This window comes from Primulina tabacum, chromosome 4 (assembly GCF_025594145.1).
Source record: "Primulina tabacum isolate GXHZ01 chromosome 4, ASM2559414v2, whole genome shotgun sequence".
NCBI lineage: Eukaryota > Viridiplantae > Streptophyta > Magnoliopsida > Lamiales > Gesneriaceae > Primulina > Primulina tabacum.
In genome coordinates this window covers 8,053,063-8,072,501 of record NC_134553.1, presented here as the reverse complement: position 1 = coordinate 8,072,501, position 19,439 = coordinate 8,053,063, and the positions used below count along the sequence as shown (strand labels likewise).

Sequence of the window (19,439 nt, the reverse complement as noted above, 5' to 3'; positions counted from 1 at the left end):
TGAAAGGAGAAAGAAAGGAAAACGAGAAAGATTGATAAAAATCCTTACGCCTTTATATTTTGATTCATCTGTCCGATTGTGAATCCGACTTCGGTACTGTGTTCCTATCGACGCAGGCTTCAACTGAACGTAAGTTTGGTTACGTTTTGTCATGTCTTGAAATTATGATGTTGTCAGAATCGAATATGATTCAAATATGGTGTTCTTGACATAATATACATCAAAGAATCGAAATAAGATTAAGAAACAGATTGATTATGGAATTGTTATCAAATTCAGAGTTAAATTGACTGAGATGTGATGTCAGATTTGCACTGTGGTTGATTATAAGTTATTGGAATTAGTATATACTGATGTGGCATCACCGGTATCGCAAGATTGTACACTTGTACCGTCAGAATTTGATAAGACAGAGATGTCTTGATTTGAATAGAATATTAATGCAGTATATTGATATTGTCATTGCCAGATTGAACATTGACTGACTTTGAGTCGAGACTTCGATTGTATCAGAGCGACAGAACGAAAGGTATAAATAAATGTTGATTCGGGATTGCACAACTCGAGTTAGGTTTGGCTTGAGTTTTCCAAAATCACATACTTTATTTTATTGCATTGATATTTGCAAATTATCAGATTGATATGTTTAGTCTATTGAATTTATAGCAGAGCAAGAGTCCGAGTCTAGGGCAGATCAGCCTAGCTAGGGCAGAACAGCCGAGTCTTTGACAGAACCGCTAAGACTCTAGAGACTCTAGACTGTGGTGTATCGATGAGCTTAGAAGTAGATCGACTTCTATTGTAGACATTCGATATAGCATGCCAGAGTCTAATTAGATTGGGATCCCTAGATTAGAAATAAGTTGAGAAGAGATAACGAGTCATTGATTTAAATACAGATTTGTATTGATTCATGTAGTCAGATTGGATACATGTTTCAATGTTTGTTTATGCTTTTATATATGTTTTATATGATTGCATTGTTTCAATGTCATGTGAATTTTCTGTGGCAGTAAGACTTTATCAAAGATCATCTTTAACCCCTTACCTATATTTGCTTTGGTTATGGATGAGCTGACGGGATATATTCAGGATGATGTACTCTAATGTATTTTGTTTGCAGATGATATTGTACTGATAGACGAAACTAAATAATGTATAAATAAAAAATTAGATAGATAATATTTTGGATCAATTTCTGACATGACATCTGACAGGTTGACATTTTTCGATACCACGTTAGCATCAGGTCAATATTTTTCATTGTCATCTAAGCATTTTTTAGTGTCACATCAGCAATTTGATCAAAATTATCGAAAAATAAAAATTGAGATATTAAAATCAAACTTTGAAATATTAAAACCAAACTTTGAAAAATTAATAAACTAAACTCAAAATTGGAAAACTATTATCCCCTTCGAATAAGAGTAGGCATCTTGTGTCCATATTTATAATAGTAATTTTTTTTACATAAAATAATATTTTTCATGGTGATCTTAATAAAATATTTGTCTTATAAAATTGACTCGTAAAATCATCTAACAAGAATTTTTGTATTCGTATAATAATACCGAAACAATTATGTGTTGAAGGATTTTACTAGCTAGTAATTAGTCCTATGTCACATCATTTACTTTTTCTCGAAATTATTATAAGATTTATTATAAGAACACCTTCAAATTCAAATACTCTATCAAATCTAATAGAATGTAAGAATTTGAATAATGAATTTAATCATTGTATCTAGGGATGTAAATGAACTAAACTTTTTGTGAGCTATTCGAAGCTTGGTTCGATAAAAAGCTCGTTTGAGTTTGTTTGTTAATCATATCAAGCCAAGCTCAAGCTCGATTTTGAGCTCGAAAATTTAATCAAACCAAGCTCAAGCCTAAAAATATTCGGCTCGTGAGCTCGCAAACATGTTTGATAATAGGCTCGCGATCTCGAGCTCGAGCTCAGCTCGTTTAGGTGGCTCGTAAGCTTGAGCTTGACTCATTTGTTGAGTTGACAAATAAAAATATTAGTACTAATGTCAATTGAAGGAATTGAACACAAGACAAATAAAAATATTAGTATTATTGTTATTATGAACTTTGCAGGATACTTGACTAGTTGTTATTGGAGATGATTTTGTAATTCCTGATTTTAATGGATTCTTTGACGTCCTCCCTACTTTCTCACCAGACTTAGTTGAAGTATTAAAGGGGTGAAATTATTTCATTGTTATTTATATGGTGATATCAGTGAATGATGCATATTCTAGATGTATTATTTTGGAATGTTCAATAATATATTGATTTATGTTTTTTTAGCTCTTATTTGTGTCGTTTTGGTTCTTTATGAATGGATTTACATATTTATGTCTGATGTAAAATTATTTTATAGATATATTTAATTTTTAACAAGCTCGAATCAAGCTCAAACTCGAGCTCAATTCTATGTTTTACGAACTCGAAAACGAGCCAAGCTCAAACCAGACTTGTTAAATATGCTAAACGAGCTATTAATGAATCAAGCTCGAGCCTGGCTTGATTAACATGTTAAACGAGCTTTTAACAAGTCGAGCTCGAGCTTTTCCCGAGTTTGGTAAATTCAAGACAAACCAAGCTCGAATTGAGCTCGAACCTCAGATAATTTTAAACGAGTCAAGCTCAAGCCTGATACTGTTTGGTTTGATTTGAATCGTTTACATCCCTTGTATCTATATGGATTAGATTGAAATCATATGTGAACAGAACTAATCCAAAAAGATTTAATAAAAGAGCAATTTCATGCATCCGATGTCATTTTCTTGATTTAGTATTTTTTATTATGGCATCAAAATTGGAAAACAAACCCTAGTAGCGTAACTAAACTAAACTAAAAAATATGCATTAGACGACATGTTAAATGAACTTTACTTATGAAGAGACATTGAAAATTGGACGTCTTGTATCGACTTTGAAACCTTAAACTCCACAACTATCAAAAATTATATTCTATACTTGACAATAATCTTGAGCGGCCGACGGTGAAGAAGCGAGGATCCACATGTCGGCTATTTTAAAAATTCACTGTTTTCGTTCTAAAAAAAAAGTCGTTGTTTTTCAGTTTATAGATTATCTGACATCAGTATCTCGAGTTTGCAATAAAATTTTGGGTAAGGTTACATGTCCTCCAACTCAAAAAACAAGTATGTGTCTTTTAATATAAAAAATATTTATATTATAACTCGAATAGTTGATTGAAAGTTTTAAAATTTTAATTAAATAAACAGGACTGCATTCAACTCTTAGCTAATGTTTTTCATGCATATAAGATTAGTTGACTAAAATTTATGCAATGTTTTGTTTAATTATTGTACTTAATTAATGTTTCCAAGTGCATGAAACCAAATGATGGTTGTTTTGTCATTAATTTAAATAGTTGTATTGTATAATATGTAATGAATTTTAATCAAATGATCACTTATATTGTGGTGTAATATCGATGCATCAAAATTATTATTTTTAGAAAAATGTACTTTAATAATTTTTCCCTTTTAAATAAATCTATGTAGTGCATGGTGGGCTCTCAGGTCTAGTTGATATATATTTTCAAAACCTATAGAATTTCATAATATTTATTCAAATGTAGGTTTTAATATTCTTCCAGACATTGCAATTTCTAGTCAAGAATCATGTCCTAATTTTAAATTATTTAAAAAAAAATGTCACTATTATCGATTATAAAAATTAGGAATCCACCCCAATTCATGGCCATCCCAGATATATATTGAAAGTAATATTGGATTCTAAATTAATTAATATTTTATTTTACATTTCTAGACTAATTTAATTATTTGTTTCCCTAGATATACTAATTGTATTTTTGGGAATTATTCAATATAATTTGAGAAATTATCCATAAGATATAATATATCATTCTTGTGTAGATTTTGATTCCAAGTAAACTCTTGTTTCCTTGTTTATAGGTATGGAGTATCTATGAAGATCTAGGTCAAGAACTGATATAACTATGATGATCGAATATTAAAAGAACGATCCATCTCTCTCGGAAGAATAACCACGTTGCTGCTGAATTTCGGAATTGAAGATTTCCGCGTGAAGAGTTTTAAGTGATCGACTCACATAATCACGTGTTGTTGTTTGGTGTTGCCAACACTCGAAGAACAACACTGACGCAGAGTGTTGATCGTCGAGTGGTTCTGTTTGGTTTTTAAGCATTATGTGTTTAGTTTATGCATCTCGGCCTTAGTCGTAACTTATTTTGATGATATTTAATTTTTTGATGTGTCAATGAATTTAGTTTTGATATTTCACTAGTATTGTTTGGTGTAAACGATTTACATATTTTTTAGTGATTTTTTGCCATTAGTCATCGCACATGTATTCGTACTTGTGCATGATAACGTCTGCTCTCTGTTTATTCAATAAAATTATTCTTGTATGTTTATAATTAATTTCCGCTGCAGTGTTGTGTACTAGTGTTGATAACACCTGAGCACAATACCAAATTCTGATATATTAGTTATTAAATATTTCATGTACGTTTATGAGCTACAACCCTTTCATATATTTTTCGTAACGTTCCTAAAAGTAGAGCCGTAGAATTGCTGTTCGTTAAAATACTCAACAAAAAAATCGGCTACTTTGAAAAGTGAAACTTATGACTCCAAAACAGTTTTTTAAATTTGGGAGAGGTTCATTACAATTGAGTATTTGATATAAGATATTATCTTAAATTGGAGACGTGCATGTTGAGTTATAAGTCAAACCAAACATTTTTAAGTAATTTTTTTTTTTTTTTGAAATAGTCCTCTAAGTTTGCCTATTTTGTGTTTTGATTTAATAATTATTGAAAGTTAGTTTTTTTCTACAAGTTAGGTTATGTTTTGACTTTTGATATTTTTCTCGAAAAGCTGGCACGTCACCATAAAATGCTAACATGACTACTAAAAATGTTGATGTTATATCAAGAAATGCTGACATATATGACGTCATATCAAAATTCCGTAAAAAAAAGACCAAAAACCAAATGAATAGTTACGAAACCAAAACACATGATGATATTGGTTGTATCTTTTTTCTTAAATACATTGCTTCAAAACTTGACTGATTTAGCCACTGACCTTTTGGTCGAGTGACATCTCCACTCTCAAAATGGGAGGTGGTGATGGATACTACGCACAGTTCAACTCATATCCGTTGAGCTTCGTTTTCATACTTATCACTTAATCATTTAAAAGTTGCTGGAGTAGTTTAATTATGAGCATTTTATCGTTATTTTTGCTAATACTACCTATATTAAATGACATTTCTTATATACAAGTATCTAAAAAAATATCTATTAAATTTATCGTATGCACGATTATCTTATAATTATAATTCGTCTAATTTCTCGTCGCAACCCAGCTTGAGCTTAAGTGAGCGTTCAACAATGTTACCTAAGTTCGAGTTCGGGTCGAAAACTTTTTTGAGTTCTGACTTGAGTTGACTCATTTCACAAAGACTACAATGGAAGATCAAGTTTCCCAGTATATTTCACAAACTAAATGACAAATATGGATGACCGGAATCTTGAACAGGAATATGCTCCTTGATTCCAAGAATCAAACATATAAAATTCTGAATGAGCTCACCATATGTTTGTTAAAAAAAAAAGAAAAATTATGACGAAAGTGAAATAATAAATATAGATAAAAAAATAATTCTTCAAGCAAGTAAGATGCATAGTTTATGAGAAGTTTTATAGTTCCAAGCTTCTTGCTTTGACAGAGTTCGCATTTGCCATTGGTCAAAAGATTTTGTGTTGTTTTGACGGATCAGGTGGGATCATTTTATATATTGGTTTTGAGGTAGAAACTTATACATACATGAAGGCCGGCAAGAAACAGAAACTGTGATAGTTTTCTTGCTGTCTGATTTGTAAGGTCGTTTCTTGGAAAATTTGAAGTTAGCACGAAAAAATTGATGGAGATGGGGGGAAGAAGCTATACAGAGTTCCATCGAAACACGAGCGAAGAAATGTTCATAAAGTCGATGATGGAGAGTTCTGTTGGGATGCCAGCTCCAACAATGGAGATGCTGGGATTCAAGAATCTCACACAGAGTTTCCGAACAGACAGCGAAGAACTCTTCAAAAGCTGGCTCAGTAATGGAGAGGCAAGTGATGACGCATAATCTTCTTATGTTGAAATTTTGCATTAGTTTCTCGAATCAGAATCATGTTTAAAATTCTTAGATTTTCCAGAACATGATCATTTAAGTTGAGAATTAGGTATATATAGTTGTGTCTAAAGAGAAGCACGTTCGTTTACCAGAACAATGGGAGTCATCCAACAAATGCAGGGCATCGTCCTCGGCAAGCATCCAGAAGGTTAGTAGGGGAGGGACAACATTCGGCCGAAACTTGTGCTTATTGAAATTTGTATATGAAATCGAAGGGGGAGATTGGGTTCGTCTTGATGCATTTGATAATGTAAAATTGCAGGATATCGACTGAGCTAGGGTGTGTGACTAATCAAATTGGGGGCATAGGTCAGAAAAAGGCAGAAGATAACTCTCGAGTTACACAAACCACTTCTGTTGCTGATAACTTGCCTAATGATTTGCATCCAACCAGGTTTTTACTGCGTCGACGCTACTTCTGGAACACAAACAAATCCAAGAATTTAGTCCAAGAAGTGGGAATCTTGTCTCATTTTGCAAGCAATCTTGTTTATGAAATTTAAAAATTTTCACAGAACAATCGTGGCGGGGCGACTGCCTAAGCCTGATCGACCCTGCTTGAATATGCTAGACCCATATTTCTCATTCTTGAATGGTTCCATTTACTATCAAGGTAACTGTTGCATCTACTTCCACAGGCCTGGAGCTGAAAATGGCTTGCAGGGTAGTAATCTATTCTTGGCAAAGGTACTAAGATTTCTTCAAAAGAAAGTATGTTATCAAATAAAACATTTAAAACGAAGCAATTTGGTAAACTTAATTGCAGGCCTGGTTTCACAGTTCTCAACCCGTGACCAGGAGCAGGTCCTCTGAGTTGAGGTACGCACTTGCTAATTATCGGATAAGTTACATTTCCGCAGCATCTTCGTTCTAGTAAATGTATTACGTTCGAAATTTCATTGATTTACATCGAAGAATTATACGCAATTTCTTGAAGGAGGAGATATGCTGCTATGCAGAATTCACATACACATATAGGTATGGAGGCAACGCACAGTGTATCTGGAAATGGTGCTAACAATTTCAAGCAAGAGACAACAGAAGCAAATGAGTTCAATATCGTACCTACAAGCCAGACTCAAAACCAACACAGCCCGTTCATGTCTCCATCTCATTCATCGTCGTCTACGTTCCACGATCAACAAATAGGGAACATTGATCAAATCTCCTCTGTCGTGAGCATGCTGAAGGGTACACTAGAACGTAAGAAACTCAGTAACCAGATCGAAAAAGAAGCTGCATATGGCAGTTCTTTTGGCTATTACAGAACTGAAATCTTGGCAAACACAGGCTTAAATCAGGAGCGAGGGGTTTTTGGATGTGAAAATCATGGAAATTTTCAAAATGTATCCACAATTGGAGTCAGGGAAGCTGGAGTCCTAAAAATGATTGAAGAGTCATTGTTGGAAGGTATCATGGATCCAGTGAACCCGACCCAGATGAGAACAGTATCTCGGGAGCCATCCCAAAGTGAATCCTCGGCTGCTGCCCCAGTGATCTCAAATGGTTTCGAGATCTGTGAAGATCCTTGTGTTTCAGCTCAGGGTCCTAGTCTTTGTGAGAGCTCTAGGTCTCAAATGGGAAATGGAAGGAGTCCAGAAAACAGTTCAAGAACTAAAGGTACTATCTTTACAGAATGGAAGTAACTCTGCCGTGTGTGGTGTTCTAAGGAAAAGGATGTCATACTAACACAATTTTGTTTTTAACTTATTCCAGATTTCAGAGAATGCACATATGATAACTCGAAAGACAGCCAAAAGGTACGTCGTAAGTCTCTCAACCGACCCAAGAAACCAGTCGGAGACACAGCCCCCTCCCCCTGATAGAACCACCCCTGTGAATGAAGATTTTCTTCTAGATTTGCTAGTTTCCAGCGTAAACTAAAGATCTTGCTGTGTTTACTGCCAACTCCAACCTTAATAGTTGCACTCTATATCATAAACAGAAACGAGGGCTGATTCGATATGGCTCTGTGAACTCATCATGTTCAGGTCAAATACGACTCTCTTAAAACACAAATCTTCAAATCCATTTGTTGGACCTATGATATAAGTTTACCAAGTAGTTTATTTTGTGCAGTTGAGAAAGGAGATCCTACAAAAAAGCGTAGAATCGATCGTTCACGAAAGTACGTATTCTCTGTACTACTTTAAGTTTCTTGATGATGCATTGCATTTCGTACTGATTTTTCTGAGAAATAAAGGATGGCGGAAGCAAAGGAAAGAAGTTCAACACCACCAATTCCTTCAGATATGCAATCGATTTTAAAGAGATGTGAAAATCTTGAGAAGGAAGTGCGTTCACTTAAACTTAACTTGGCTTTCATGAATAGGTAAGCTAACAACAGACATACTGAATGCTTCCAATATACTTCTTTACCTACAATTTTATGTCCACCCTCGCATGCCATTTTGAACTGATCCCCAGAAGTCTATATAAAGAATTTTAAACAAACCCCAGGCGAGTCATATCAGGGGTGGACAAGCTGTCAAGTTTAAAATTTCCTTGTTGCGCCTCAAGAGAATGCATTTTCAGAAAATAATACCGATCTTTTCTGAGAAATTACAATCTTAACGAATTTCAGAAAGGATTCCGAGCAGACAAAGCAGATTGAAGAACTACATAAACAGAATAAGGACTTGGGTGAAGAGAAGGAGAGACTTCTTGAAGAAATTGAGAGGATAATTGCAGAAACAGGGAAGATGTGAGGCTTCTTTCTATTTAGTATTTTTCACCAACCTTTCTGTAAGACTATAACCGGAGCATACAACACATGTATTTCTAAAACATAACAATTAATAAAGAGTTTCTACATACTACATGGTCTGCATGCTATTAATTTATTTTCTGATCGCTGCAACACTAAAAATCAGGAATAGATAGGGGCAACTACTTGTCAAGCACTAACTTCAAGGTAGTTGGAATTCACAACATGGATTTCACACATCCACTGCGCTCTATTTGAAATTGAAAGTCTCAATGCTACCAAACTTATCTAGAACATGCTTTTAGTTTCATGCCAAAGTAATTTTGATTTCAGCAATTCCTTTAACAGTCAACACCTGAGCCATCTTAAACACTAATTGAGGTAAGTTTGCTCCTGGTTGCCGGTCCTGCACCCAAACAAAGGGGAGGAATTCGGAAGGTTCATGGCCTGCATAAAACTAGCATCACTTTCATTTTCTGCCAAGTGGTACGCATTTTAAAATTCAAATATAACATGACATCAATTTCCTGTAAATTCAGGGCCCCTGCTTGTCCAATATTATGTCAAACAGAATTTAAGTTCAATAAAACTGTCCAAAGAATAACAGATTCATTAAACAAAAGTTGATATTTGATTGAATCATATCAACAAAGAAGAAGCATACCAAAACCAGAAGAATGACTTGCAAAATTTTACAATCTTACAAATTCCTACAACATAAAATGGTCACGCAAAAAAATAACCCATATTTTGGATGTTCAAGAACTCTTGTTCAATGGAAATCCTTAAAAGCTGTCACAACTAAGTTTGTCATTGCACCGCAGAAGAATCATACAATTGCTTAGAATAGTCCTAAGTAACTTTATCTACTTGAAATTTTCAGAACTAAAGTATATTGCACAACACAGCTGCTATATATTTACAATGGTCCTTGTTAGTTAATGCTAACTAACTCGATCTAGGTATATAAATAGAATTTTACTGATGCAAAAGTGTTACATTATTTCATCGGATTTCTGGCAGTTGTAGAGATTGCACTACTGGAAGAGGAGCAACTCCACAAATTGACCCCAAGAATAAAATGTACTTGGTGGAGGTGAGAGGAGAAGGTGGGCAATTCAACATTTTCTTCGGGTATATTTTTCGTTGGGGGGTGGGGGGCTCCTTGCACCCCCTTCCCCATGCTATTGGATCCACTTGTGAGTGTCTCCTGATGTGAACTGCTATATAACTAAGAAAGGCCAAGTCTTTTTACATACTGAAAAGTGACCCAACTCATAAAGGAGAAATACACTAAAAATAAACAAGCTCGTTTAAGTAGAACGATACTTGGGCATGGAAGGGATATCCTAGACAAACAGACACGGTAGATGATAGAGATAAACTGTCGCAGAAGTGCAGCCAAGGTAATGGATAAAAAAGAAGTTGCCAAGCCAGCAATGAGTCCAGCAATCATGTCCCATCTCCACCATCTTATTGACGATGCCCCATTGGAAAACCAGGGCTTTGACATCCTTATAAACCTAAAATGACAAGAGCATCATAAATACATAATAAAGCAAAAGCAGAAAATTGAAAAGCCATATAGTGGAGTTATCGACAAATAAATTTCCATTTCATCATTAACATGAACCAAAAAACATTAAAGAGAAGAAAAATTAATAGAGGAATAAAGGATTTGTATGAACATTTTTTGAAAAAGAAAGTAAACTAGACAAACTCGAATTCAGAACCTATAATCACCAGTTTACACATAAACTTTATGAGAATAAAGAATTCTAAACCACTCAACAGAAAAACCATTCATAGTGCCTAACCAAAAAACTGGACTAAAAGAAAACAATTGACCATTTTGACGTTAGATGGAATGCAAATCCAATCAAGATCAAACTTAATTCCTCAACGCAAAGTGCAAACATTCATGAAATTAAAGAGAACTGATGCCCATGTTTAAAATTAGGAACTGCTCAAACGAAAATAATTTGACGAGATTCGGGGTCTGATGTTGATTGTTTTTTACATTATTACTTTTGAACTTAGTCGTATCCTTTTGGCATATCTCCTATATTTTTTTGGCCATATCTGTTTGGTATATCTCCTATATTTTTTTCCACTGGACTTTCCAACTTTAAAGAGTCTTTTACAACACTAATAAAGGTTTAGTCAAATTGCCCTGGTTGATGCAACCAGATCAATTTATAATGCATATATTGATTATCATCAATAGCTTTATACAGAATATTGACCAAGTACTTTAATCATTGCCTTTTTCACACTAACGAAAATCGATCTTCCAGACAGTTAAGATTTATGTTGCGGTGACATTGAAAGAAATAGATTTATCCAGAATACTGACCAAGTACTTTAAGATTCTTCCTCTAAACGCGAATTAACATTAAACATAAGAAAGAAATAGTTTCCTGTTACTTACAACATGGAATAGCGTTTAAGCATCTCAACAGTAGATGGATCTTGGGCCTGGCAGTCAAATAAACCTTTGTGATTCATGCTCACTTTAGAAATCCCCAGTGTATACCAGCATTGATAAGTTTCATTAACCTGAAACAAGCGAATCAGTCAGTATGAATGCATTAAACACATGCAAGACAATATTCACAATAAATATACTAAGCTATGATGAGCCTTCGGATTTTTAAAAGCCACTTGAGATAAACTCCCAAAGCGGAAAACTCAATAATTTAGATGACAATATAACGCCATAATGATCAAGGTTGCTTTGTAAATATGAACCTTAAATTTATCTTTTGTCAACCATGCAGCACCAAAATTGGGTCTACAGTTGGATGGGAGGGCTACATTCGGGGCCTCAGCAAATGCAAATCTTGCCTGGCCTGAATGATCTACATATTCTACCTACAAACAGAAACACAAAATAATGTGTAATAAAAAAAATTGATAAAATAAAATCTGGTGTTTTGGAAATACGGAAAAAAACGACTCATCGGATTTTCAGTCATTCTTATACACCAATAATAAATATTTTCCATAATCTTTAGTACACATCTAATTTGACATCATGACAAAGTTTGTTTAACTCACTGCATGCACATGTTCAGCATTTGAATCCAATAGGAAAACAAGTCCCGAGTCAAAACATAAAAAAGTGAAAAAAAATAAAGAAAACGAAAATTTCAAATTCTTAGTGAGAAGGATAGAACAGTTTTCATATCACCAATTCGTTAGGTCAACAAGAAAGCTACTGCAGAACATAGAATAGAAGCTATATATATTGCAAGAAAAAGAGGAATTTTAGCGTATAAATTCTGTATGAGTAAATGAAAAAAGATGGATATTTGTTTTTGAGGTGATTGGCTCGTTGCAGTTTGTTCATCGGAAATCAAGTCAAGCATAAAAACAGCTGTAGAAGTGAGAGCTAATTGGAGATACCTATTAGTACGCATACTCTTAATTTTTTTCTGAAGTATCGGACACGGATACGGATACGACACGTCGATACGCGTGTTAAATACGACAAAATCTATGTCGTTGACTTTTTGTAGGTTTGACCAGTAGGATACGTCTTGGATAAGACTATGATACACCATGGACACAGAGGAATATGTTTCTGGATAGGTTTCAGCAAAAAAATTTTGGTATTGTCTTCTTAAATAACTCCTATGAAGTTGTACATTATATACACATATATATATCTACAATATATTTATATAAATATATATATAATATTTATATATTTTTTTAATAATCATCGTATCCTAATCGTATCGTGTCTTATATTTTTAAAATGTGTCGTGCCGCCGTATCCATATCGTATTCGATACGATACTCATACCCGTATCCATGCAACATGGGGAGATAATAATTTTGTAACTAATTTCATAATATATACTTTGTATAATTTAGAGCGGGCTACTGTTGCACAGTCCTTGGAATTTGATGAGATCATAACGTACTTTAAGATAGAGACTTGATGTACACCCCAAAAATTTTAAGGTGTTTAATCAAAATTTAATAAATGGATAGTAATAATAATACTAATAATAAATAAAATTATATAGTCTAACAAAAGAGTTTATATGTATAAATATTTTGCATCCACATTGATCTAATTGATTTCTAAAATGTTTGTTATGAAATAAATAAAAATAATTCCAAATAATAAATCAAAGAAATGAACTGTATTCTCCTACAAGTAAAAGTTAATAACTTGAACATCTACAATTATAAAATATGTTCTAAAATAATATAACTTAAATAAAAATTAAGAATAAATAAAATATGTGAATATAAGAAAATATAAATAAGAGCATTTCAATAATATATAATAAAATATCAATATAATAAACAAATAAAATATATAAGATTTTTATTTATATGAGAATTTAGCTTCACATTTGTTAAGATGAGACTTTAACACGTGCCATGACACCTACATATATTTTATTATAAATTGTAAAAGTTGACAATTGGCTATTTGGCCAAAACCAAGTGTCAAATATCTAAGGCCTCTAACCACTAAGGACCCATTTCTCTCATTTTCTAGCACAATTTCGAGATCCAAGGTTGCTAGAATAGGAAAAATGGTGGAGTGAGGAATAGAGCAAAAATAACTAGAAATAAGGAAAATTGAGTGAAAAAATAGCAAACCATATCAAAAAATTCCAAATTTTTTATACAACACTTCTCTTTCACCTAGAAATGAAAATGTATAGGAGGTGTAACAATATCATCAACCGATTTTGCCCAGTAAATCAAGAATCACGAAGAACAGTTTCTAGAAAATTCCAGAAACTTGTGTTTCAGGTAGCCAGCCACATCTCGATTACCCATTCTTCTTGAACGAATTTCCTTTCGGTTTTAAAACAAAAGTTGTTCAAAATGTTTTATATTTCACTAATGTGCCGGCCGATCATCCTGACAGTCGCCGGAAATTATTGTTTTCGACAATCATTCTAGTTTTTAAAAATCTGATATTGATCAATTCCGAGTTTTGAAAATTGTTCAAATGAAAGTTGTAGTAAATGACAAGATGCATCTCTTGTAAAAATTTCGGCCGCGCGTGGAAGCTCTGACAAGGCACGCGCCGACGAGTTTCATAAATTTTCTGACTTCCGAACGATTCTGCACTAATTTTAGGCATTTCTAGAAAGTTTGATTATTTTTGAACATGTATTTAATTGTTATAAAATTTTAAAGTGTTAACCGAAACTACCCGGTACAAGTTTTGCATAAAAATTATTTTTAAAGATCCAAACACCTACTATCAGGTTAGTGTAAAATTACTCAAATTATTTATAGGAAATTATCTTGGCTTAAGCTCATCAACCGTATGAAATAATAAGTTATCGAATGTGAGGTTTTCTCTATAGCGAGGTTTTCATACTGTAGTTTGGCATTTGACCTGAAAATTATAGTAAATTAATAAATTTTTTTATTTATTCATATATTGCATCATGTTGTGCATGTCACAATTTATTGATCATATTCTTCTGCATATTTGAATATCTTGATTTATTGGTTATTGACTGGTTACCGATCAGCTATTACTGATTGAATGACTTGAGCTTGAAAAATAGCTTATGTACCGGATTGCTAGTCCATTGGACAACACGGCTTCGGCCCGGAAATGTGAGTCCAATGAACAATGGGTAAAAACCTGGTATATAGTTAATCTGAACAACGTGACTTCGATTTAGCTCATAAATGATCTATTGTACGGATCATACTTGAGTACGTGAAGAAAAATGTTACACCGAATGTTGGTGGGAGCCACCTCCTTAGCCCACGATATTCAGTTCACAGTCCTGAACAGTCAATGAATTTCACTATGTGGGAGAAGGGACGAATCTTATCATTAGTTTAGTTTAATTTAGTGATAGGAACTTATTTATCTACACTTGTATTTTAAATTATCAGGATTAGATTAGTTTATCTAAATAGCTTGTTAAATATTCTTGTAAAGACTATCATCATGATTAAGAAAGAGGAATGCAACAAATGTTCCCAATTTTTCTTCTTTCCAAACTACATGGTACCAGTTAGCCTCCATCTCACATGACAAAATACGAGATGGCCATGCCTCCCAAATCCAAACACACCATCTCGTCTGCTAATGATTTTCTGTCTGTCCCTATAATTTGTCACAACTTGAATGGCCGGAACTTCCTCCAGTGGTCACAATCGGTTTTCACGTTTATATGTGGAAGAGGGAATGATGAATTTTTCTTCGGAAAAACAATTTGGCCGGCAGCAGACGACCCTCAGTTTAGGGCCTGGAATTAGGAAAACTATGTGGTCATGTCTTGGTTGATTAACTCCATGACAACGGTGATCGGCGAAAACTTCTTCCTCTATCGCACTGCCAAAGAGATCTAGGATGCTGCTCGGGAACCTATTTTTCACGAGACAACACCTCTGAATTATTTGCCATAGAATGCAGTCTCCAATAACTGAGTCAAGGGGAGTCTTCTGTTACAGATTACTTCAATTCTATTACCCGACTATGGCAACAACTTGATCTGTTCGAGACCTTTGAGTGAGTGTGTGCTGACAATGGGTGTCGCTACCTTGAGATTGTTGAAACAAGGCGTATGTTAAAGTTCTTATCATGCCTCAGCTCCTCTCCCGATGATGTCCGCAGCCGGATTCTGGGATCCAAACCCTTGCCGAGCCTCAGAAGAGTCATCTCGGATGTACGCCATGAGGAGAGTCGCCGTAAAATTATGTTGGGCCCGTCATTTCCAGCTTCATCCGCTGATGCATCTGCTTTGGCTGCCCATCACAACTTTTCTTCCCATGATGCAGACCCTGGTGGTATGCGTCCTACACAACAATCGACCACCTCTGGTCAATTCCACAAGGGTCGCCCGTGGTGTCCTTAATGTCATAAGCACGCATACACTAGAAATGTGCTGGAATATTCATGGGAAGCCCCAGACTGGAAGCCAGCGAAAGATATTTGCTTACAGTCAGCCTTATTTGTGCCCAAACTCATATGCAATCTGCTTTCAGTGAGTAAGCTCAATCACGATCTCGACTGCATGACTAAGTTCTTTTTTTATTCTCGTGTCTTTCAAGATTTGGAATCGGGGAGCAAGCTTGGCATTGCTAATGTTTTTGCAGGATTGTATATTCTCAAGATGGATGCTTCCATTCGCCCATTGCCCGTGCATCAAACCCATACATCAGTTACTGATCATTTGAAAGAAACAGGCATGCTAGGATGCAAACCCGTGGATACTCCAATGGACCCAAATATCAAGATTAATTTGAAAAAAGATTGTCATCCAATGACAGAGGAAGATATCAAAGGCTTGTGGGAAAACTTATATATCTGGCACATACATGACCATATATTGGATTTGTGGTGAGCGTCATCAGTCAGTTCACGAATAGCCCAACTGAGGAACACATGGATGCAACATATAGGGTGTTGAGATATCTAAAAGGGCTCTCTGGTGAAGGTTTAATATTCCTAAAAACGACGGCTCGAGGAATCAAAGTTTATAGTGACGTTGATTGGGCAGAATCTCCTACATGATAGATGTTTCACATCAGAATATTGTACTTTTGTATGGGGAAACCTAGTAACATGGCGAAGCAAGAAGCAACCTGTAGTTGCTCGCGGTAGTGCAAAAGCAGAATTTCAAGCATTAGCCCACGGAATCTACGAGAATGTGGATCAGAAGACTGTTAAGTGAACTAAAGATGGAAGAAAGGTGTCTAGTTGAACTGTTTTGTGATAATCAAGCAGCAATTAGCATATCCAAAAACCCAGTCCACCATGATCGAACAAAACATGTTGAGATGGATCGTCATTTATTAGCGAGAAGGTTGAGAATAAGACCATCAATCTCAGTTACATCCCTACTAAATTGCAAGTGGTAGATATTTTGACAAAGGATCTATTTCGTCCTAACTTTGAAGATTTGTGTTTCAAGCTAGGCATGATCGACCCATATGACCCAGTTTAAGGGGGTGTCTGAAAAAAAGACGAATCTTATCTTAATCTTATCATTAGTTTAGTTTAGTGACAAGAACTTAACTATCTACACTTGAATTTTAAATTATTACGATTAGATTAGTTTATCCTAATAGCTTGTTATATATTCTTGTAAAGACTATCACTATGATTAAGAAAGAGGAATGCAACGCATGTTCCAAATATTTCTTCTTTCCAAACAATACAATTGATAAGATATTTTTATAATGATACGCTGCTACTGATACATATCATCTCATATCGATACTACACTATTAAATGTTCGTTTGACTTGTTATAAATATATAATCCCAATTTTATTCTCTCACTAAGAAGTCCCCAACGACTTATCCTATATTTTCTTTCTATTTATTGTAAATTCCACATACAGGATTACAAGACTCCGAATATGATGGAAATTGATAATGAAAAAGTTGGATTAGCAAGACCGTGACTTTTATGTTGAATTCATATTTTTATTATCTTTTGTAAATGAAAGGATTGTACACGCTTCTGCTACTATAAGTATAAGTTTATGATACCATTATGATTCGGGGGCCCACTCATGTAAAAGGTAATGATCGAATTACGATTCGGGGGCACACACTTGACATACCAAAATTCAGAAATATATCACAAATTCAACAATTTCTATCACTATTAATTATGAAATAAAACTATTTCCTATAATTTAAACTAAAACTAGTTGCACGGCAATCCTTCGAGTTTGTTATATTTCTTACAAAACATACACATTTCGCAGTCAAGACACTAAGCAAATTTACCAGAAAACAACTCATCATTGAGCATATCTTTTACAAAAAAACACATTCCGTTCACACTCAATTTATGATCAATTGTAGAATGTTAACAAAATTAATGGACTCTTCTTAGAATCCATCTACGTACTAGTTGTAGTAAAAAGTTAACACTTCGACAGGTGATAAACCATTACATTATGCAAGAAGGGATAAAAATTACCTTAAAAATAGATGCCCAATAGTAATCATAATGGCATCGATATCTTTTTTTCTCAAACGGGTAGAACACGTGCTTGGCTTTGTAATTTAATAATCCTAATTCACAGACCTTTGTTGACCTCAGATCAACACCTGAAAAGATGCAATTCAGTGATAAGAGTGGGGCCTTCATTCACTGTGTTCTCCCTCACCATGAAACAAGTCAGTCTTTCACTTTAAAATGATACTCAAGGGTTTTTTTCACCAAGTGACTAGAAAAACAGTTAAATCTCGAGTGGCAAGGAGGAAGTTCAAATGCAAACAAGCTGATGATATTGCTTTTGACAAAGAACCTTGCATGACACGACATATTAATTACAGATAATGCAAGAGGAGATCATACAAGCATCGTCGAATATATTATGTATCGAAGCATCTCATCGTATCAGCAAAATTTTCTAAAATCAGGTACCAAGTAGAAACTCTGAATATCTACGACAAGTAAACTGGTTTGCATTTAATGCCCAGATAATGGTGGCTGAGCCAAAGACTACCTCCCAGTAGGAACTCCCCCTTTCGAAAGCAAATCTGGTTAATGATAGCCGACTAGATAAAGTTTTACATGAGACACAAATCAACCAGCTGCAAAAGCCCTTCAAAGTATCACGATGCTTCGGACTTAACAGCAGCAGATGACTCCAGGGACCTAACTCATCCTTCCAATATGTATTGTGTAGTATCCCTAAATTTTCTAACCGACACCATCCAATCAGTTGTTCTACTCAGGTCCGTCAAGCAAGCAGACTCAATCTTTATCTTTTTATATGCAAATGCCTGGTGAAGACAATGATTTTCCCTTAACACGCCCCATCATAATCCACTGACATTTCAATCCTTTGAAACTTTCTACATAAATTCAATGATAAATAAATAAATATAATAGGCTGAATTTTTTGAAATGCAGATACTTACTGCTGGACAGTATTCTACACTGGGAGGAGACGGAGATCGGGCACCAGATCGATAGATTTCCAATCAGAACCGCTAGATACAGTATGATAAACAAGATTAACAGAAAGATTAAGAACGAAAACGCAAGAGCAAAACAGGAACGCAAGATTATGCGATGAACACTGGCGTTAGCGTTTTCCTTTTTCCTCCGCTCCTCCTCCATTTCATGAGAATCCATGGGGATTTTCTAAGATAAATTATGGGTGGGTTGTAGTGAATCCGGCGGTGAAATTCACCGTCACCGGCGATTTCATCCGGTGATCGGGGGTCTTTGTGGACGCCAAAATGAACTTCGCTCTATTTATTTACCGTTGTGTATTCACCGTGTAGGTTGGTAGGTGCGGGTCAAACCCGTCGCCCGTCAACGAGTGTAATAAAAAGTAATATTTATTATTCTCAAAATTGTCCACTCATTCCTTCAACAAAACAAATGTCCACTTAGATTATGTTAGACGATCTCAGAGATCATATTTTGTAAGACGAATCTCTTATTTATATCATCTATGAAAAAGTATTACTTTTTATGCTAAGAGTATTACTTTTTATTGTGAATATTGATAGAATTGACCCGTCTCACAGATAAAGATTCGTGA

At 34.6% G+C, this 19,439-nt stretch overlaps 2 protein-coding genes across 2 annotated transcripts; one reads left to right on the top strand and one right to left on the bottom strand.

Moving 5' to 3' along the window:
- Nucleotides 1–5,659: 5,659 nt before the first annotated feature.
- Nucleotides 5,660–9,535, top strand: LOC142542956 (protein CYCLOPS-like). Its single transcript, XM_075649892.1, has 11 exons — nucleotides 5,660–6,143; nucleotides 6,302–6,357; nucleotides 6,472–6,603; nucleotides 6,848–6,896; nucleotides 6,976–7,028; nucleotides 7,147–7,829; nucleotides 7,926–7,969; nucleotides 8,155–8,200; nucleotides 8,289–8,337; nucleotides 8,413–8,541; nucleotides 8,794–9,535. Exons 1-11 carry the CDS (start codon nucleotides 5,952–5,954, stop codon nucleotides 8,915–8,917), a joined length of 1,557 nt encoding a protein of 518 aa, XP_075506007.1. The 5' UTR covers nucleotides 5,660–5,951; the 3' UTR covers nucleotides 8,918–9,535.
- Nucleotides 9,536–10,120: 585 nt separating this feature from the next.
- On the bottom strand, nucleotides 10,121–19,208 carry LOC142542957 (uncharacterized). Its single transcript, XM_075649893.1, has 5 exons — nucleotides 18,808–19,208; nucleotides 17,858–17,988; nucleotides 11,668–11,790; nucleotides 11,348–11,475; nucleotides 10,121–10,439 (listed from the first exon to the last, which is right to left on the bottom strand). Exons 1-5 carry the CDS (start codon nucleotides 19,022–19,024, stop codon nucleotides 10,148–10,150), a joined length of 891 nt encoding a protein of 296 aa, XP_075506008.1. The 5' UTR covers nucleotides 19,025–19,208; the 3' UTR covers nucleotides 10,121–10,147.
- Nucleotides 19,209–19,439: the final 231 nt, after the last annotated feature.